This window comes from Erythranthe guttata, chromosome 14 (genome assembly GCF_056151865.1).
Source record: "Erythranthe guttata isolate IM_541 chromosome 14, IM_541, whole genome shotgun sequence".
NCBI lineage: Eukaryota > Viridiplantae > Streptophyta > Magnoliopsida > Lamiales > Phrymaceae > Erythranthe > Erythranthe guttata.
This window is the reverse complement of record NC_142546.1, coordinates 1,019,694-1,039,207: the sequence shown is the minus strand read 5'-3', so window position 1 is coordinate 1,039,207 and position 19,514 is coordinate 1,019,694. Positions and strand designations below refer to the sequence as shown.

At 30.6% G+C, this 19,514-nt stretch overlaps 4 protein-coding genes across 5 annotated transcripts; 2 read left to right on the top strand and 2 right to left on the bottom strand.

Moving 5' to 3' along the window:
• The first annotated feature begins 1,268 nt into the window (after positions 1-1,268).
• Positions 1,269-4,545, top strand: LOC105973393 (uncharacterized). The gene is made up of 6 exons (XM_088814595.1): positions 1,269-1,430; positions 1,537-1,697; positions 2,376-2,451; positions 3,211-3,368; positions 3,504-3,581; positions 4,347-4,545. Exons 1-6 carry the CDS (start codon positions 1,352-1,354, stop codon positions 4,485-4,487), a joined length of 693 nt encoding a protein of 230 aa, XP_088670721.1. The 5' UTR covers positions 1,269-1,351; the 3' UTR covers positions 4,488-4,545.
• A 3,361-nt stretch (positions 4,546-7,906) lies between these two features.
• On the top strand, positions 7,907-9,348 carry LOC105973522 (calmodulin-3). Its single transcript, XM_088814594.1, has 4 exons — positions 7,907-8,050; positions 8,135-8,292; positions 8,631-8,711; positions 9,000-9,348. Exons 1-4 carry the CDS (start codon positions 7,975-7,977, stop codon positions 9,135-9,137), a joined length of 453 nt encoding a protein of 150 aa, XP_088670720.1. The 5' UTR covers positions 7,907-7,974; the 3' UTR covers positions 9,138-9,348.
• A 141-nt stretch (positions 9,349-9,489) lies between these two features.
• On the bottom strand, positions 9,490-11,465 carry LOC105973403 (uncharacterized). Of its 2 annotated transcripts, none has more exons than XM_088814591.1 (4): positions 11,315-11,465; positions 11,003-11,218; positions 10,741-10,878; positions 9,490-10,621 (listed from the first exon to the last, which is right to left on the bottom strand). In XM_088814591.1, the coding sequence occupies exons 1-4, from the start codon at positions 11,343-11,345 to the stop codon at positions 9,657-9,659; spliced, it is 1,350 nt and encodes a 449-aa protein (XP_088670717.1). In that variant the 5' UTR covers positions 11,346-11,465; the 3' UTR covers positions 9,490-9,656. The 2 variants fall into 2 exon arrangements, with proteins under 2 accessions (XP_088670717.1, XP_088670718.1); XM_088814592.1 differs by having other exon boundaries at positions 10,741-10,869.
• Positions 11,466-12,858: 1,393 nt separating this feature from the next.
• On the bottom strand, positions 12,859-16,287 carry LOC105973526 (Thioredoxin family protein). The gene is made up of 10 exons (XM_012998558.2): positions 15,903-16,287; positions 15,742-15,780; positions 15,140-15,260; positions 14,988-15,049; positions 14,797-14,864; positions 14,485-14,534; positions 14,229-14,298; positions 14,011-14,134; positions 13,579-13,695; positions 12,859-13,433 (listed from the first exon to the last, which is right to left on the bottom strand). The coding sequence occupies exons 1-10, from the start codon at positions 16,161-16,163 to the stop codon at positions 13,317-13,319; spliced, it is 1,029 nt and encodes a 342-aa protein (XP_012854012.2). The 5' UTR covers positions 16,164-16,287; the 3' UTR covers positions 12,859-13,316.
• Positions 16,288-19,514: the final 3,227 nt, after the last annotated feature.

Below are 19,514 nucleotides of genomic sequence, written 5' to 3'. Positions count from 1 at the left end.
TATATATATATATATATATATATATATATATATATATTTATTCATTTCTGTTCATCTCATGTTTTAATGTTGCTAAAATTATTTTAGTTTCTCTAATTTGTAGTCAAATTAAATACTTCGTGTTTGCAAGTTAATTACCTCCATATTTTTAATAATAATAATAATAATAATAATAGTAATAGTAATATAATTTTATTATATTATGTGGAGCTGTGGAATTTCAATGGGCAATGGGTCCGGAGAATCCTGCAGACCCATCACCTCTCTCATCTGGCCCGAACCCAGGCCCATATTTTTCAAGCCCACCAAATCCTTTTTATTTTATTATTATTATTATTATTATTATTATTATTATTATTATTATTATTATTATTATTATTATTATTATTATCTTCTATGGTAATGCGCCGTGACTAGTTCAAACTTGGTCATAGAAAGCTTTCCTCTACAATATGAAACTAATTATGTGTGTGTGTGTGTGTGTGTGTTTCTGTAGAGAGAGAGAGAGAGTGAGATCTAGAGAGAGAGAGAGAGAGAGATGAGTATAGCTGAATGAATCCTTGCTGGACTAATGAGGGTTGACTTTGAAATATTATATAGAATTATAGATCGAACCAAGTGCAAGTTTGAACAAGTCCAAGCCGGTAAGGCGTGCAAAACCGAGTTGACAGCCAAATGAATCTGTTGTCCAGTTTGGTTGTCAAAATAAGATTAGTCAAGATAATGTTAAATAGACTAATGAAACTCAATTATTTTATTGGAGCTCGCGGCATCCAACAAAAAAATACGCTAAAAAATAAGATAAGCCATGATTACATAATTTTGTCGGGTCAATCCAACAATTTATTGGGAATATAAAACATCAATTGAAGTCCAATTATTTAGTTAATCTTACCTCATTTTGATAACCAAACAGAGTAATCATTATTAGTTCTGACTTTTAGAGGGATTATATTAATTAATCATTAGTTTGAATGAGTTGGCTAGAGTTGCTAGAATAAAATATGGCCAGACTTTGTTTGGTATTTATTTTCAACATTTTGATGGATTTTTTTAGATATCTTGAATAAAGTTCTGATTTCATTTCCAATCTGAAAGTTTTCGAATTTTCGATTTTTCAACTTTTTTTCGTTTGAATCCGAATTGGAACTAATTTTCACTTCCCCAAAAAAAGAACATATTTACATTGAAAATACTTTGATGAAAATGGTTACTTTAAGATATTATATAGTACTGATCATCTCTCTCTGATCTCTCTCTAGATCTCTCTCTCTCTCTCTCTCTCTCTCTCTCAAGAAACACACACACACACACAATTAGTTTAATTTCATATTGTAGAGGAAACTTGATCATGGCAAATACGCCGAGTCAAGAGCAGCTGATTGCTCTGGTGCAGAAATATTTCTATGAGTTTGACTCAGATCGAGATGGTTAGTTTTTCTACTTTTTAATTAATTAATACTCACATTATATGTATATATATATATTCACACACGCGCGCACACATCATTAATTAAGGATTGAACAAAACTGCAGGGCGATTAAACATAGAGGAACTGGATAGAATGATGAGGTCAGTTTGTAGTCCAAGTCTATCTGCGAAAGAGCTCCGTGACATGTTCGTTAAAGCCGATTACGACGGAAACGGTACCATTGAATTGGATGAATTATTGAACACGTTCACTAAGGAAGAGGAGGTTTGTATCAGTATTGTTTGTGTGTGCGATTCTTTTTTCTTAGCAAAAAAATTCCCGAAATATAATGGTGAGGTTTTAGGGGGGAAATTTGCCAAAGATGTTGCATAGAGATTTTGCTAATATTAATAACACGGGGACTCTTTTAACAAATATAATAAACGTTAAGGTGTTGAATGTAATAAACCCTTTTACATAACTCTCATCAATGATTCAACTGCAGTAGAACCTCGATAAATTAATAACCTTGATTAAACAATAGTTTCTCTCGGCCTGATTTAGTGAAAACGTGTAAAATTATTAACTCGATAATTTAATAATTCGCTAAATTAATAGAATTTCCCTAGTCCCGACTGTTATAATTTATAGAGGTTTAACTATATATACCGATCATCTCTGTCTTCAAAAACACTCACAAGGTCGTGACAGTATGACTTTATTTGGTTCATGGATTTCGAAATTACGAAAATGAAAATGTAAGAGCAAAAAAGATAAACGAGGAAAAGAGTTGTCGGAACTTTACGAGCAGTGGTCCTCACATTTTTCTAGTTTTAGTGTAAATTTTTTCCCGCTCTTTACTTTATATTACTTTACTTAGTATTTTACCTTATAAACAAGCATGAAAAGCTATTTACCTAATATTTTCATCTTTTTACTCATCATTTTCCATGAACCAAACAGCGTATATATGTGCTAAACAAAGAACAAATTGTTGAGTTCCAGGAAGCTTTCACATTGTTTGACAAAGATGGAGATGGTTAGTATTTACACTTCTTACTACTTACATTTCCATGTATATTATATGTAGGAAAAATACAATTTTCATCCATAAAGTTTGCACTAATTTCATATTTGGTTCTCCATGTTCACAAAAAATACATTTAGTCCCTCATATTTCGAAAATTGAACATGTTTAATCATTTCAGTCATTTTTTCGTTAGTACTAACAAAATCAAGCGTGTGCTCTTAATTGATGGATTAATGCTAAATTGACGGAAATAACCAAAGTGTTAAATTAATAAAACATGAAGGACCAAATGTGGTTTTTATGATCATGGAGGACCAAATGTGAAATCGGTGCAATTTTAAGGGATAAAAACAGTAATTTCCCCTATTACTTGTTCCAAAATAGTATCGGTGTGATTTGATCGATGTTTATATATATATACTAATTAGAAATTAAATAACTGATTTAAATATGTTTTTTCACGAATAAACATAGAATGATTGAAATACCTTTCACATTAATTTTATTTCAACCAATTCTATGTCGTCTAACTGATCAAACCTTAAAAGTACAAAACTGAGAGAAGTACGTCATTGGAATTGTTAAGTGATAGACAATATGATATGCGAAAATTAGTTCTTTAATTAAAGACCGACATCCGACAATTGATCTGAAAAGGAAAAGGACTACATAGTTTAATTTTCTTGTCTTTACATTCCAATTTGTGTCCAAATATATATACACACACACACCTTGATCATGATACATAAGGATTGAACAAAACTGTAGGGCGCATTACCATAGAAGATCTTGCTACAATGATGAGGTGTTTGGATCAAAATCCAACTCAGAGAGAGCTCCATGACATTATGAATGAAATCGATTTGAACAGAAACGGAACGATAGAATTCGACGAATTCTTGGACCACATGTCCAAGAATATAAAGGTTTGTCTATCAGTGTGTGTGTGTGTGTGTGTGTGTGTGTGTGTCTTTATTTTTTTTTTTTATATATTTTTTTTTTAATAAATGTATGGTTTAATCTGCATTTAATTACTAAATAAGCATGTTAACTTTTATCAGAGCAGGTATTCTATTAGCCTCAGACAAGCTTTCAAAGTGTTTGATGAGGATCAAAATGGTTGCATATCAGCTAATGAAGTGAGTTTATCTTAATTATTCACATCATGCACAATATATATATATATATATATATATATATATATATATATATATATATATATATATATATATATATATATATATATATATATATATATATAAAGATTATTTAAAAAAATAAGGGTAAATTAGGAAACCTCTCTGAACTTAGTCAAAATTATGAAAAATACTTCACCTATGCGTAATTATGGAAATTCCCCCATATTTGTTTCAATCTAACACCGGTCACCTTACGGTGTGATTTTTCACGGAATCCTTTTTTATTCTAGGCAATATTTCCAGAAAAATATCGATTTTACCCCTACAAACGTAGCATTTCTTTACGCTACTTTTTAAAGGCAAAAATTACCCTTGTGGGGGGCTTTACACGGAATCTTTGTCCTACTTAAATAACAAATTCACAACTTTTTAGCATTGTCATTTCTCTTCATAGTGTATTTTTTACCTTATGAAGATGTCACGTCTACATGGTTAGATTGACATTTTTTGGAAAATATTCCCTAGAAATTAAGAAAAAATCCGTGAAAACTCACACCCTAAGGGGTTCAGTGTAAGACTGAAACAAACGTCGTGTGGGTTTTGATAATTACAATTAGGTGGGGATGTTTTTCATAATTTAGCCTAAATTTAAAGTAATTCACGTTATTTACCCAAAATAATAATTAAAAATCTTGTATAGTTGTTCTGTTGTATGAAATTTCTAATGTGTTTTTACTATGTTAATTAATTATTAAATATATCCAGCTTCAGAGGGGGATGCTAGACTTATTTGGGCGCGAAATAACATATGCAGAGGCGACACAGATGATTAGAAACTCTGATTTGGATGGTGATTCACATGCTAATTTTATTGAATTTGCTCATATTATGAGCACCCTTTGCTAATTACATTATTCTAAGTATTTTTTTATGGAAATTTATAATTAGTCTTGTATAACGGTTGAAATCGAAACGGGATTCTATTGATTTCTACGAGTTCCGATTCTGGAACAATATATTCACTCCGAATTTCGAAATCAAATGTCCGATTTTTCCCCCCAATTGTTTTAGGTCGGAATTGGAATATACGTATGATTTCAATTTTCCAACCAATTATTTTAGTTTCTCTACCCTCATATTTTTCATGGTTGTATTCTTTAATTTATAGTCAAATTAAATATTTCGTGTGTGCAAGTTAATCTCTCCATTTTTTTAATAATAATATTTTTTTTATTATATTATGTGGAGCTGTAGAATTTCAATGGCCCAATGGGTACGGAGAATACTGCAGACCCATCACCTCTCTCATCTGGCCCGAACCCAGGCCCATATTTTTCAAGCCCACCAAATCCTTTTTATTTTATTTTAATTTAATTAATTATTATTATTAAAATCATTGACTCAATTGTGGTATTAAAATATCTATTTATTTATTTTGCATTAGATTCGAATTCTTGCTCTCGTGACAAATTTTGAAAAGAATCATGTGGGTCATCAATTTAATTTTTTTTTATTAACGAAAAACCCTGCAACCGATCATGTAGGTTCACTGGGTAAAATTTATTCTCGTATAATAACTTACAAACTATACACGAGACGTAAAACACATTAGAGTAACCATGTGTGAAAAGTTCGATATATCGACCGTTAACAACAAATTTAGAATAATTGACATAGATTTATTTCCTACTGCTAGGTCATCTTTTCGGAACCGAGTCATCTATTTGCAAAGCTCTCACCGCGTAGTCATTCCTTAATTAGACAGTTTCAAACATAGAAAAATGCCATATTGTAAATATGTATACTATAAAGTATAAATATAAACAAAGACTTTTTACGGTCTACTTTATGATCAAATATAATTGCTGTAAAGTGGGTGCAGACAGATTTTCCATTCAACATAGACTTATAAACTAACAAATATTAGATGTCGGTTTCACTTTTGCTACCACGTAAATACAAGTCCTAAATTTTTTTTGGTCAATTTTAATTCATAATTTAAATCGATTATCAATAGTTTTAATTGTTAGTACTGTCATTAAAAGATACGGTGGATCAGTTTATAAATTAAAATTAAGCACTACATGATATAAATTAGATTGAAATTAAGAAAAAATAAAAAATAAAAAAAATATTAGATTCAACATGCATGTACAGTACAGGTGTTTGTACCTCGTTAGTCGAGCAAAACCGCGTTGACAGCTAAGCACATTTATGTTTTTCTGATGTCCGTAATTATTATATTAATCATTTTATTTATTAGAATTTAAAGAGTTTTTTTTACCAAGGCTTTAAAGATGTTTATTACTCGTATTGTCCAATTAAGAGGGTGTTTGGCTAAACTTATTTTAAACAATTGATAAGTTTTTACAATTGTTTTTAGAGCTAATAAGTTGTTACATCTTATTTTTAGGATTAATTTTTAGAGTGTTTGGATAATAAGCTTATTTCTTATTTTTACTCATTATAAGGTCTTAAATAAAAAGGTGGGGTAGAGGTACTTATTTAAAAAGATCTTATTTGGTCTCCAACAGCTTATTTTAAAAAAAATTAAGATCTTTTTTAAAAAAATTATCAAACACTTTGGAATAGCTTATAAGCTCTAAAACATCTTATAAACTCCTTTTAACATCTTATAAGTTTAGCCAAACACCCTCTAAATTGGTGTTTGAAAAAAAATATTTTAAAACAAAAGTTAATGATTGTGAGTTAAGTGAGTGTCAAGTGATTATTTCTAAAATTTGTCGGTATTTATAAAAACTTGGCCATAATGATTAATTGATTTTATAAAAATAGCTTAAAATAACTTATTTTAGAGAAGTAAAAACTAAAGTTGATATAGAAGACCTGAAAATAGATTATGAGCATAAAAAGACTTATAAGCGGTTAAGGCTTAGATGCTCGATTGGAATGTTTAATACAATTGTCTAATGGCAATAAGATTAGATTAATCATATAATTAATTAAATAATTGAAATTTTTCCATTATCCTAAATAGAGGGTGCGTGCATGTCACGTGCAATACGCAATTATGTGTAATTTGGGGTAACAAAATCCACGGGAAATTCTATGCTACACCTGGTGAATATAACCAGGCACCCTAATTAATAAGATTCCCACTACGGGTTCAGTTATGGCCCAATGGGTTTTTAGAATATAATTATAAAATAAATAAAAAAGGACACATGTCAAGAAAAGAGCCACCCGGTGAAAATCACCAGGTGTAGCATCGTATTCCCCCAAAATCCACCATATATATTACACGCGTTCCTATATATATATATAAATAAATATAATTTTTCCTACACGGTCTTCATATTTGAACTTTGAATGCTCAATGTTCCCCAAGAATCGAACCATACAGCTGTTCTAGGAAAAAATAATAATATTCTTCAAATTTATTGTCCAATGGTTGAATTAATTATATTTATTCAATATTAGAAATGTGTGGACACAACCAAGAATTCAATAATAATAATTAAAAAAATAGAAAAATCAAGAATTCAATATTTGAGTGAAAATAGAGAATATGCCAAGCGAAAAATCCAAGGGGCAATGTTTCAAAGGTCAAAGAATTAGTTTGGCTTGCTCGAGTTACTATAATAAAGTGAGTACTACACTTTAGTTTGGCATTTATATTGGTGAACTTTTTTTTTTCAAATATAGTTTTGATGGAATTTTAATTATTGGTTGTTAGGGGCATAAGTTGGAACGAAATTTTACGAATTTCATCTGTCACGATCAGAAAATTCCGATTTTAGAATAATATTTTTCATTATAGAATCTAAATTTTGATTTTCAATTTTGTTCTGATTTTTTTTATCAAAATTGGAATATACAAAGAGATTTCGAATTTCGATCCAATTTTAGTTTCTGAGAATAATTGAAAAAAAAAACATTTTTTCTAATAGAAAATTACACCCATAATATTAAAGTTGTAATTTTATATTACAAGTAAGTAAAATAAAATTTACGATTTCTGCGGACTCAATTTGTAATAATATCAATATTGAATTTTTATTTTTTCATTCCAATTTCTGATTACGAAAAAAAAAACTGGGACGAAATTCGATTTAGTTTCTAGTACTTCCGATTTTTTTCCCCGGAAATACTAATTTCGATCGTATCCGATCCATTCAAGATTCTAACACAAGACCTAACTCAACTCACAACCTCACTCTTGACTCCTCGTTTACTTTTGATTTATTAATTAATATATTTATATTTTCTTAAATTTTAATTAAATGAAAATGGAATTCGGCATTTACAAGGATTTGCTGTCTCATCTCCATTCTACTTAAACCCCATCAAGGATTCATCTCTACTCAACTCTCTCTCTCTCTCCTCTCTCTCTCTCTCTAGAAACACACACACACACACAATTAGTTGCATAATGGCAGATGCATTGAATGAAGAACAGATTGTTGAATTCCAAGAAGCCTTCAGTCTGTTTGATAAAGATGGAGATGGTTAGTTTTGTTTTTCACTTCTTACTAATACTTGCATGATATATACTTTGTAATAAGATTATAAAGAATTGGAGAAAACTGCAGGGTGCATAACCATAGAAGAACTGGCAACAGTGATAAGGTCATTGGATCAAAATCCAACTGAGGAAGAGCTCCACGAAATGATGAACGAAGTCGATTCCGATCGAAACGGGACCATCGAATTCGCTGAATTCTTGAATCTCATGTCCAGGAAAATGAAGGTTTCATTCATTTCTTCTCTATATTCACATATTTTCTGTGTGTGTTTTTCATATTATTAAGGGTAAATTACGAAAATCCCCCCTGAACTTAGGCTTAATAACGAAAAATGCCCCCATCTATTCGTAATTAACAAAAAACCACAGACTGAAGTACATTTTCTGTTAAAAAAAACTCTAACAACAGTTAATAAGAGGGGGATTTTGGTTATTACGGATATGTGGGGGCTTTTTTTTGTTATTTAGCCTAAGTTCAGGGGTATTTTTGTAATATACCCTATTATTAATTATGCATTATTTAATTACTAAATATAAACATATTAATTATTATTTTGTATCAGGAGATTGATGCAGATGAGGAGCTCAAAGAAGCTTTCAAAGTGTTTGATAAAGATCAAAACGGTTACATATCAGCTAATGAGGTGAGTTAATTAATCTTAATTATGGACTAACTAATCTCATCCATATATTATTCAAAAATTATATTATTTTTTTTTTTTTTTTTGAGTAACAAAAATTATATTATAGGTGCACCCTGTTTCAAGAATTAATTTTGGCTGACAACTTCATTTAGTATCTTTAATTAATATATTGTACGAAATGTACTCTGTTATGACTTGTGACCAAATCAAATTACTCAAAAAATGAATATATAAATTAATATAATTATTAAAAAATGCATTAATTAATTTTAATTAAATTGTGTGCAGCTTCGGCAGGTGTTGATGAACTTAGGTGAGAAATTAACAGATGAAGAAGTGCAACAGATGATCAGAGAGGCTGATTTGGATGGTGATGGTCAAGTTAATTTTGATGAATTTGTCAAAATGATGACCACCGTTGGATAAAACATACATTTAATTTTATTAATTTATTATTTTTTTATTTATAATATCATGTTTATTATCTTTTAGGACAATATTCTTGCTGCCCAAATTTAGATTATTGTCTTGGTTGTATTACTTTATGTTTTTAGATCAAATGGGAATTTCAACTTTGCCCTTCTTACACCTTTGTTATGTGCTGTTGAATATGAGTCAATAATAATATATTTGCCCTGATTTTTCATACTTAAACCTCAAACATATGTTTTTTTTTTTAATTTCGAACACATTTCACTTACATCAAACAATAATATTAGACATATTACAATCATGCCACCAATCCCACATTAAAAAATGGACTCAAAAAACAACCACAAAAAAAAAATAGCAGCAGTAGTATTAAATCTCTCTTTCAATGTTTTTCCTCTCGAAAATCTTGAAAACCGGATCGAAAAAAGACGGACCCGAAAAACAAATCATGCAAAAAAAATCCCAAATAAATATTTTCTTCCAACAATCAAAAAATAAAAAAAATACCATGGTTTAGCTGATTGCTGCTGCACAACACATGCATGTAGTGAAAATTGAAGACTTCGGTTTTCTCTTACCGTTTCCTTTCGGTGAAGTTACTACAGCGCAATCTTCTTGTTTTGCAATTGTGACCTCTTTATTTTCCAAATTTACGTAACTACCCTCCAAGCTTTCGGATTTGCCTCCTTCCATTCTGATAGTCTTCTCCTCGACCTCAACCGCTTCATACCTTAACGAACTCCCTAAAATCTCCGTTTGAACGCTTCTATTTTGGAATCTCATAGTTGAAGAAGTCGATAAGCTTCTTATCTTTGGTCTTTCTTGATATAGAAGCGGGGTCCGCTCCGATTCTTCGCGCATGGCAACAAAGGGTAGTCCAAAGTCAAAGCTCGGTGACTTTCTGAGCTCAACTTTCGATTCAGTAACGACCGTTTCTGTCTTGATTTCGTTGTCTTGTACTAACACATGTGTTTCAGATAACTCCCCTGTTATCTTGTCATCTTCTTGATCTTCTGTCTTAATATTGTCATCAAAACTATTCAGACAACAAACCGAATCGATGATTTCGACTTCGTTTTTCTTGATTTCTTGATCCTCACAGCTCGTGTTATCTCCAATGTTGTCTATTCCGTTGATCATAGGTTTCTCTTCGTCGAGGGCGAATCCGTCACTTTGCTCGTCGTTTTTCAGGGCGAATCCGTCATTTTGCTCGTCGTTATTCGATGCGGATAAATCTTGCGAACCAATACTTTGAAAACCGTCGAGAGAAATAACGGGACTATTTTCGATCTCTACATCGTGATCGTCAACAACAACTAGACATGATTCAACATGTTCGAGAGTTTCTTCATTCTCTTTCTCCAACATATTTTGATCTTCTTGAGGTTGTGTAGTGATATCCACAGATTCTCGAGGCGAAGGGTTCGAATTTGAAGTTGTATTCGAATTCGAATTCGATTCGCTTCTCTGCATCTCCCCTGTTTAGGGTTTAGTTATTATTTTGTATTAGTATAGTTTATACTCTTCGGCCTATGCAAATTTTACATTAAGGTGAAATTTCAGTAAACATTATTTTTAAATACATAATGAAACTAACCTTTTAAAGTATATGGTTGATCTTCGACTTCATTATCGAATTCCAGTATTTGTTCCTCGAATTCCGACTCTTTCGGTAGAACAACTGCCTGAGTTTCACGGTCCTCATTATCTAGTTCGTGGAGTTCCTCTGAAACTTCTAGAACATTAAGACAACTCAAAATTGTTGCAATATATATACTAAAACAGATAAACATAAGTAAAATCTAAAAAAAAATAATAATAAAAAAAATAAAAAATAAAAAAAATTCAGATATACGAACCCTTTTCGCCAGATGTCAGTCTCTCGATCGGATGACTCGTATCAGCATCAACATCAGCATCAGTATCAGCATCAGCAGAATCTACTGCTACTGATGATGAAGATTTTTCTTGAAAGTCTTTTATGTCATCTTCTTGAATTAGTGTTTGGTTTTCTTGAATTGAATTACCCGGAGAACTAACTTCTCGTGCCTCATTCGCCGCTTTCGACGCTTCTTCTCCGAATGTAATAAAATTAAAGATCAAGAACAGGAAGAAGATAAAATGATCAAGAAGTCGAAAAAATTAGTATTATTACATCATCGTATTCGTACCTACTATCCCCGATGTGTTTTGATTTCCCATATCTCTTTTTAATCAATCTTCAAACTCTTGTATATATTTCTGCAATGAAACCAACTTTTCAACTGATCAATGAATTTATCTGAACTATATCTAACTACATTAAATCACATGTTAATAGCATAAGAAGAAAAAAAAACCTTAAAAAAAAGGACAGCTTTAATGCAGCAAAACTGGGCAGCGCCAGAGTGTTGCTACTTGATTAGTACAGCCACTTTTGCTGCTCTCTCTTTTTTTTTTTTTTTTTTTTTTTTAATTTATATATATATATATATATATATATATATATATATATATATAATATATATATATATATATATATATATATATATATATATATATATATATATATATATATATATATATATATGGTAAATTACAGGCACCCCTGAGGTAAGGTTAAATTATGAAAAGACCCCTCATGATTAGGTAATTACGAACCACCCCTCAACTATGAATCTTCTTACACGTCTACTCTCATTGTGTCAAATTCAATAGAATTTTATAGATTCCATGGAATGTTCTCTAATTTGTACTCGTTTTGTGCAAAAATGAAGTTTCTGATGAACCAAAATCTGATATTTACAAGCCAAAAGACACATCCTATGATCGCTTATTTTGAAATGTGGAGCTCGAATGGAGTAAAACGAGTACAAACTGGAGAATATTCCACTTAATCTAGAATATTTCACTAAATTTGACACTGCAAGGGGAGTGGTTGTAATTATCCAAACATAAGAGGTTTTTTCGTAATTAGACCTTACTTCAGGTGGTGGCCGTAGTTTACCCCATATATATATATATATATATATATATATATATATATATATATGTTTGCTTAAAGCATAAGGCTTTGATGATTAGTCTTGATTTCTGAGATTAATGAGCCTAAGTATCCAACATTTGGAGCCCTTTATTACATTGTCTCCAAAGTTGTTTTCATTCCTGACATTTTGATATTCTGCCATGATGATTAAGCTTATAAGATAATGTTTATTTGGCCCCTAAAAATTATTAATTTTCTTCTTTTATGAAAGGATTAATAATTCAAGTGATTTATTATAAAATAATTAATCTATTATGGAAAAGGGCATGAGCTGCATGAGGACATTAATTCATAGCTAATTAATATATAATATCTTTGTTATTAAAAGATTGTTGTTATAAGAGCATTAGTGAATGAAATGATTATATGCAATATTTATAAATTCTTTTCAAGGAATAAATTATCAAGTCCAGGCAACAATGGAGCCGAAAATTAAAGTAGCTTTGGAAATTGTTGGGATTAATCATTTGTTTTGTTGGTGTTTTAATTGCTTTTGTTGCCTTAGAACTCATCATTAGTATCCAATTTTTTTGGGATTTTTTTCACTACCTAAATAAAATACATTATTCATTTTATTTTATTTTTAATCTCTGATTTACAGAAAAAATCACATACATGAATGTGCATAAAATCTGTACGAAATTCGATTCAAAACTTGATCATGTACGAATTTCTACCAAAAATAAGGACTTCATCATCACGATTGTGTTCCGCTACTTAAATTTCGATTCAAAAATCTCAACGTATGCTTTTCACTATATATAAACAGGACAAATTACGACTACCCCTGAATGTAAGTCCAAAATACAAAAAAACCCTTCCGGTTTGGATAACTACAACCACCCCCTCAACTGTCTATCCTTACGGTTTCAAATTTACCTACTAAAGGAGGGGTTCTTTAGTAATTATCCAAACGGGACAATACATAGTTGAGAGGGGTGGTTGTAATTATCCAAACGGAGGAGGTTTTTTCCGTAATTTGAGCTTACATCAGGAGGTGGCCGTAATTTGCCATATATATACATATAGATAACTTACGAATAATGTGTATATATTGAAATTTAATTTTTGTTCTAAGAATCGACGAGAGGTGAAAAACGCACTTGTCATTAAAGTGCAACATCTCGAAATAGTGTCCCAATTTCTTCCTAATTCTCATTCTCAAACTCTTGTCCAGAGTGTTTGTATGTCTGAAACAAATACGGTACGATTTTCTTGTAGTCTCCAATCTCGACACCCGTGTTATGATCCACAAGGTAAGGCACCTGCATTTTTACCATAAGCCAATTAATGGTGATTGTCAATTTATCATAATCAAGAATTACCTCAACATTTGATTAAACCCTTTATTTGATTTTCCATTAATATACAATTGTTTCATGCAATACGAAAACTTATATATAAGCTGACCTCTTTTGACCCGGACATCTCATAGAGCAACTTTGCCCGTTTTGACCCTTGACCAACACTCTGAAGTATATAAGGAAGCTCCAATTCGCAAAGGGCCTCACGAACAATTCGAGCATACTGCAAAATAATATACGCATCACTACATTTGAAGCAAAAACCATATGTCAAGGTTTTCTTTTGATCTTCAATTAATAAAATTAGGCACAATTAAAAAGTTCTCTTTTTGGGATAGGGAAACAATTGGGACTCGTTTGGTTGGTAAGATTAGTAATGATTAATTAAATAATTGGACTTTATCGGATGTTTGGTTAGACAAATAACTTTTCGGGCCGACCTGCAATTGTGGAAAAAATGGCTCTAATCTTGGTTAATTGTGAGATTATTTAATTTTATATTAGCTAATCTTATCTTGGGAACCAAATGAGGCCTTACAGGATTGTTTTCATAGGAGAAAAGCTCCAATTTGTGAGGAGGTCCTTCTTTAATGGAGTTTTTCCAAAGTGTCATTCCTCTGCCTGCTCGAAGTAGTGTTGGCATCCATCCCGTGACCAATGTACTGCATATTTAAAATAAATAAATAAAGAAAATCAATTATTAAGGTAACGTAAATATAATTTTACTCGTTCGCAAAAGCACAAGATAACAAATACCTCTCCAATATTCCAAATGACGGACTCCTTTTTCCACCATATTGCTCAAATAAGTATTTTACTATGTCACCTAAAGAAAATAAAGAAATCCCAATAGTTAAAAACCGAAAAAAGAAATACTAAAAATAGGAGAGACGACTTATAAATTATATCAAATAAATCTCGATAAAAAACAGTATCTCTAAGCTACAATTTCCTATTCGAAGCATTTTCTATGCGAAAAGTACTTCACTGAAAAAAAAAATCTTTTTCTTACTGCTTTCATACATTGAAGTTCCGGTATTGGGGTCCACTAGGAAAGGAAACCTGCAAATAAATAAATAAAAAATATTTTGGTAACCAACGAGTCGACAAAATGTCACAAGAACAAAATCTACGAAAAAAATCTTTCAATTGTAATTACATGAATATTTAAGGAAACACAAAGTGACGATAAAATTCGTGTCCGTTGGATGTCTTTTATATCAATTTCATGAAACTTTAGTCAAATAAACATGAAACTTTAGTCAAATAAAACGGGAAAAGATCTTTCCGACGTAAAAAAGATTGAAGTGAAAATATTGCTTACTGTTCTCTGCCACCAAGTTCTTTAACCAATGCCCTATGTCTTAATGACCCTTTTGGACACGGAAACACCTGCAAAAAACGAGAGAAATTTCAAAGAACCAATCATCAGAATATTCTCGAAATAGCGTGCAATTTTTATACTCGAAAGAAGCATATTTCGATAAAGATAAGCAAAAATGATCCCTTACTCACCTCTACAGACAGATCAAGCTCGGTTATAGCCTCACGAACCCTCCTGCAAAAAGGGCACGCCTCTGTTCACAAAATTCCCAATAAATTTTACAATGATAATGCAGTAAAAATAAGTAGTAAAGAATTGAGAATAAAATCATAACGGAACTCACCGAATTCGAAAAGTTGCAGATACAGAGGAGGGTTAACTTTCTGTTGACCGTTTAAACCATCGGATCGCGATTTAGAACCCCATGGGAATCTTGCTAAAGTAGATAATGAAGATGTGGTCTCCTATTACATGTACAAGATTAATTAGCTTACGTGGATATAAATCTAAATTATATCGGCACATTCGATAATTAAGAAACTTAACTACAGGTGATAGAGAAACTCAACTAAGGTGGTGTTTGCAAAAGCTTTTACAAAGAGATTATGAGCTGTTTTTGGCTCATAATCTATTTTTAGGTGTTTGTAAAATGAACTTTTGCTTTTGCTTCTCTTAAAATTAGCAACTTTAAGCTATAATTTCTTAAGCACCTATGACCCAGCCTTTTCTATTTAAGTCATGTTTCCAGCAAATTTGCAAACAGCCCCAACTTTTAGAGATAAAACACTTAAAACCAACTTAACTTACAATCCACAACTTCTACTTTTAAATAAGCTTTTGCAAACACCACCTAAAAATAAATAAAAAGAATAAAAATAATAATAATAATAATAATAATAATAATAATAATAATTTAAAAAAAAAAAAACGAAGTTTGCAAAATACCTCGAGTAGATAGTTCCGCTCTGCAGAGGGATCGGTAGCCTGTAAGATTAACAAAAACCATAATTAATAATTAAAACAATTTGGGACAAGAAATTGGCAACAAATAATAAACCCTAAATTAAGATTAGGGTTTTTTATGATTTTCAATCAAAATTACTCACGGAGAAGAGTTTAAGCAAGGGGCAGAGGAGAGAAAGGAAACTAGTTGATGGGCCGCCGCCATTGTTATCTTCTTTATCTTGAGAAATAAGGGTTTCGTTATCTTGATTTGCAGAATTTATTGAGTGAAATCTGTTTCTTTTGAAAGAAATCGGACGTGGGGTTTGAAATCTTGCAAGAGGGTTGTGGTTAGTACTACATGAATTTTCACGAAAGGGTCCGGCAAAAGATGGGTTTGGCGAAGAAATTGTTTGGGAGAACATCGGAGATAAATTTATGCGGTGGTTTTGTGACCGTTGATCTTACCGGAAAGTATACCAGGGATGATAATATATGAATAAAAAATATCTTCCATTAAAAGAAAAAAAAAAATAGTGATAAATAAATGTTATACTAAAGGGTGTCACTACTTCGAGTGTAAATCGGACGGGTTGAAGTAGAATTAGTCATTTCCGAAAAATTTCGATTTTTTTAGGGAAGTGAAACACTAGTTCCAATTCCGTTCTTAAAAAAAATATCGGAAATCACAATTTTGAAATTGAGAATGAAAAAATTTGTTCCACAATTGGAAAATTTCAGATCAGGATGGGCCGAATTCATAATTTTCCAAGTTTTGCTCACCTTGAACATAAAATGTATAATAATATTGGTATTTTAATTATAGTATCCGGAAAATAAAAATCAGAATTTTTAGAGTTATTTTTCGGAACTTTAATTGGATCGGAGATCGGAATCTCGTATATATTCCAATACCAATGCAAATAACTTCGGAAATATTGGAAGTCGGAAGTCGGAAGTTCGGAATTGAGATTGAAAAATTGTTCCAATTTTCACCCCTAACTACGAATATTAAGTGATAATATTTCTGTATAATAACTAATTAAATTCGTGTTTAAATAATTGACAAATTCATTTTTTCAGTGCAAACATATACTACAAAATCATTATGGCAGTTTTTATTGTTTTTTGTTTCTTCTTTTATTTATTTTTTTTTAGATTGGCAATTTTTATTGCTACATGTGTAATAAATTGTCATTCGTTTATCTATTTTCTTATCCTTTTCTAAAAAAAGTATATATTATTAATTAGTCATAATTTCTAATAATTTTTATTTTTCCTAAAAGGTAGATGGATATTAGTTTGTTATCGGCTTTAATACCGAATTCACCTAATTAGGCTTCAAATTAAAAGCCCAATTAACCCAATTAGGCTTCAAATTAGTGAGCCCCAGTCCAACAAGCAACAGGCTTCAAATCACATACGATGGGTCGATGGCAATTGATTATAAATAATTGTACTGACTAGTGGTGTGAACGAGCCGAACTCGAGATGAACTCAACGGGAAAATCTCAGAAGAAACAACCCAACAAACGGGGCCAATCCCAATGGAGAAAAAAGCCACATTCCCACAAACAAACAAAACCGCCAGCACGATCCCGATTAATTATACCCTCAGTCGACTTCATTTTGTCGAGCTTAGGTCTGCATGTTATACACGTGAATGAGGAGTGATACATTTGTGAAAACTATCTAGGGACTGATACGCGTTTTGGAGTTTGGTTCAGGGATCTATATGTAGTTATCCCTTTTATATTATAAAGAAGGAACATGCAAAACAAAAATAAAAGTAATATTAATTCCAAGATGGCACATGGTTCAAGATATACCATTCCTCAAATCAAATGTAACAAACCCTATGAAAATGATGAGTGTGAAGAACAAGTATCCAAAATTAGATGCAAAATCATTGACATTTCGATATAAATTGATCACTAGGGTTTGCTAAAGGTATCTGGAATCTTACCCACAAATGAATCTTTTCCCTTTCTTCTGAAATTTATCTGCCACATAATAATAATAACACAATCACAAAAGCCAAATTATTCATCCCCAACTAAATAGTAATAAATGATTTTAATAATAATAATAATAATAATAATAATAATAATAATAATAATAATAATAATAATAATAATAATAATAATAATAATATTAATAATATTAATAATAATAATAATAATAATAATAATAATAATAATAATAATAATAATAATAATAATAATAATAATAATAATAATAATAATAATAATAATAATAATAATAATAATAATAATAATAATAATAATTATGCACCACTACTTGTCCAATATACGAAAAACACACTTGTTTAAAATGAATATGATAAGATTAAGAGATGTGTAGAGATGGAGACAAATCTGCAATCTTGCTGCTTACTTGTTACAGAACTCAGATTTTGCTGCAGAGTTTTTTCAGACAATAAACAATCCCAATGCCAAAATCATTAATACAAAACAATTATATATAGGTGCTTAAAATATATCTTTGTGCAAGAAAAAAAAAACGATGCATAGAAGAATTTTGATGACAGAGTTGTTCATCAATTATAATAAAATTAATTTCCTGACAATTAATTTGGGGAAGAAACTATAAAGAATATACGAGATTAATTCGATGCCGCTGCAGCATAATATATAGCGAAAAAGATCTACAAATAAATAAACTAGAGATTCTTCATCATGTATTAGCCTTTCAGTGCATTTAAAATAAAGGGCTTCACTCAGTTTATGAAGATGAATTAGATCCTTAATAATACTTTAACAGTTTCAAGTAAACCCTAGAAATAAACAATGGATAATTAAGATCCATACATATATATGTGTGTATATATATATATACATCATTTAATTAGCAGAAATCAAGACTACCAACAAATTAAGGGACTTCTCACAAAATCTGCAGAAAAATCAGAACTAATTAGGTAAGAAATACACAATATATATTATGAAAATGGATTATCCATATATCTATATATACATACATATTTATATATTGATAGATATAATCAAGAAACTTGGGAATAAATAAAATTAGGGTTCACAAGAAAAGTACAGGCGGAAACTTGTAGGTAGGGTTGATGAAGAAAAATAAAAATTAGGGTTTGAGTTAAATTAAATCGGGCAAAAGGGGATCAGATGAAGCTACCACATGATCTAATCTTTCATCAACAATGGAGGAAGACAAATGTTTAGATCATGCTGGCAGCTTTAGCAGATACCATTGCACGCATTTATACACCAACAAGAACAAAACCCTAGCTACCCTATATATTTATATATATAAAATACAAAGTGTTTTTATTTGCCTGGAAATAAGAGATGCATATGGGGAGTATAAATAGAGGCCCGAGTAGGAGGCAATTAAATAAATGGAAATATTATTTTAAATTTTTTTTTAAAAGATAAGGAAATTGTGAAGGAAAAGCTGTGTAATTTTTTTATTTTTTTATTTTGTTTTTATATATTAATAAGATCAAGAATTATTTATTATTGTTAATAATAATATTAGAGGGTGGAGTGGTCCCTATTGATGCAAATTGAATATTGTCACGCCACCATGCAGATTGTGAGGGTTACAATATTTTTCTAATTCACTTTAGGGTTGGATTGGAGGGTGGGGGACCTTTTTTTCTATCTCTAAAAAATTACTCAAATTAAATTTGAATTTGAGTAATAATAATTAGTCTTGAGTGTATTATTTGGTATTAATACGTACACTTGCGTGCAGGTATATATATATTTTGATATGGAATTGTT

Bases quoted from the DNA above. Each gene is read 5' to 3' on its own strand.
- LOC105973393 (XM_088814595.1), top strand. From the start codon at position 1,352: ATGGCAAATACGCCGAGTCAAGAGCAGCTGATTGCTCTGGTGCAGAAA. The intron at 1,698-2,375 runs GTTTGTATCAGT...TGAACCAAACAG, and splicing joins CGTTCACTAAGGAAGAGGAG to CGTATATATGTGCTAAACAA. The intron at 3,369-3,503 runs GTTTGTCTATCA...AACTTTTATCAG, and splicing joins ACATGTCCAAGAATATAAAG to AGCAGGTATTCTATTAGCCT.
- LOC105973526 (XM_012998558.2), bottom strand. From the start codon at position 16,163: ATGTTCTCCCAAACAATTTCTTCGCCAAACCCATCTTTTGCCGGACCC. The intron at 14,299-14,484 runs GTAAGAAAAAGA...TATTTTCTTTAG, and splicing joins AACTTCAATGTATGAAAGCA to GTGACATAGTAAAATACTTA. The intron at 13,696-14,010 runs GTAAGGCCTCAT...ATTATTTTGCAG, and splicing joins TCTCCTATGAAAACAATCCT to TATGCTCGAATTGTTCGTGA.
- LOC105973522 (XM_088814594.1), top strand. From the start codon at position 7,975: ATGGCAGATGCATTGAATGAAGAACAGATTGTTGAATTCCAAGAAGCC. The intron at 8,051-8,134 runs GTTAGTTTTGTT...AGAAAACTGCAG, and splicing joins GTTTGATAAAGATGGAGATG to GGTGCATAACCATAGAAGAA. The intron at 8,293-8,630 runs GTTTCATTCATT...ATTTTGTATCAG, and splicing joins TCATGTCCAGGAAAATGAAG to GAGATTGATGCAGATGAGGA.
- LOC105973403 (XM_088814591.1), bottom strand. From the start codon at position 11,345: ATGGGAAATCAAAACACATCGGGGATAGTAG. The intron at 11,219-11,314 runs GTACGAATACGA...TTACATTCGGAG, and splicing joins AAACACATCGGGGATAGTAG to AAGAAGCGTCGAAAGCGGCG. The intron at 10,879-11,002 runs GTTCGTATATCT...TTAATGTTCTAG, and splicing joins ACTGACATCTGGCGAAAAGG to AAGTTTCAGAGGAACTCCAC.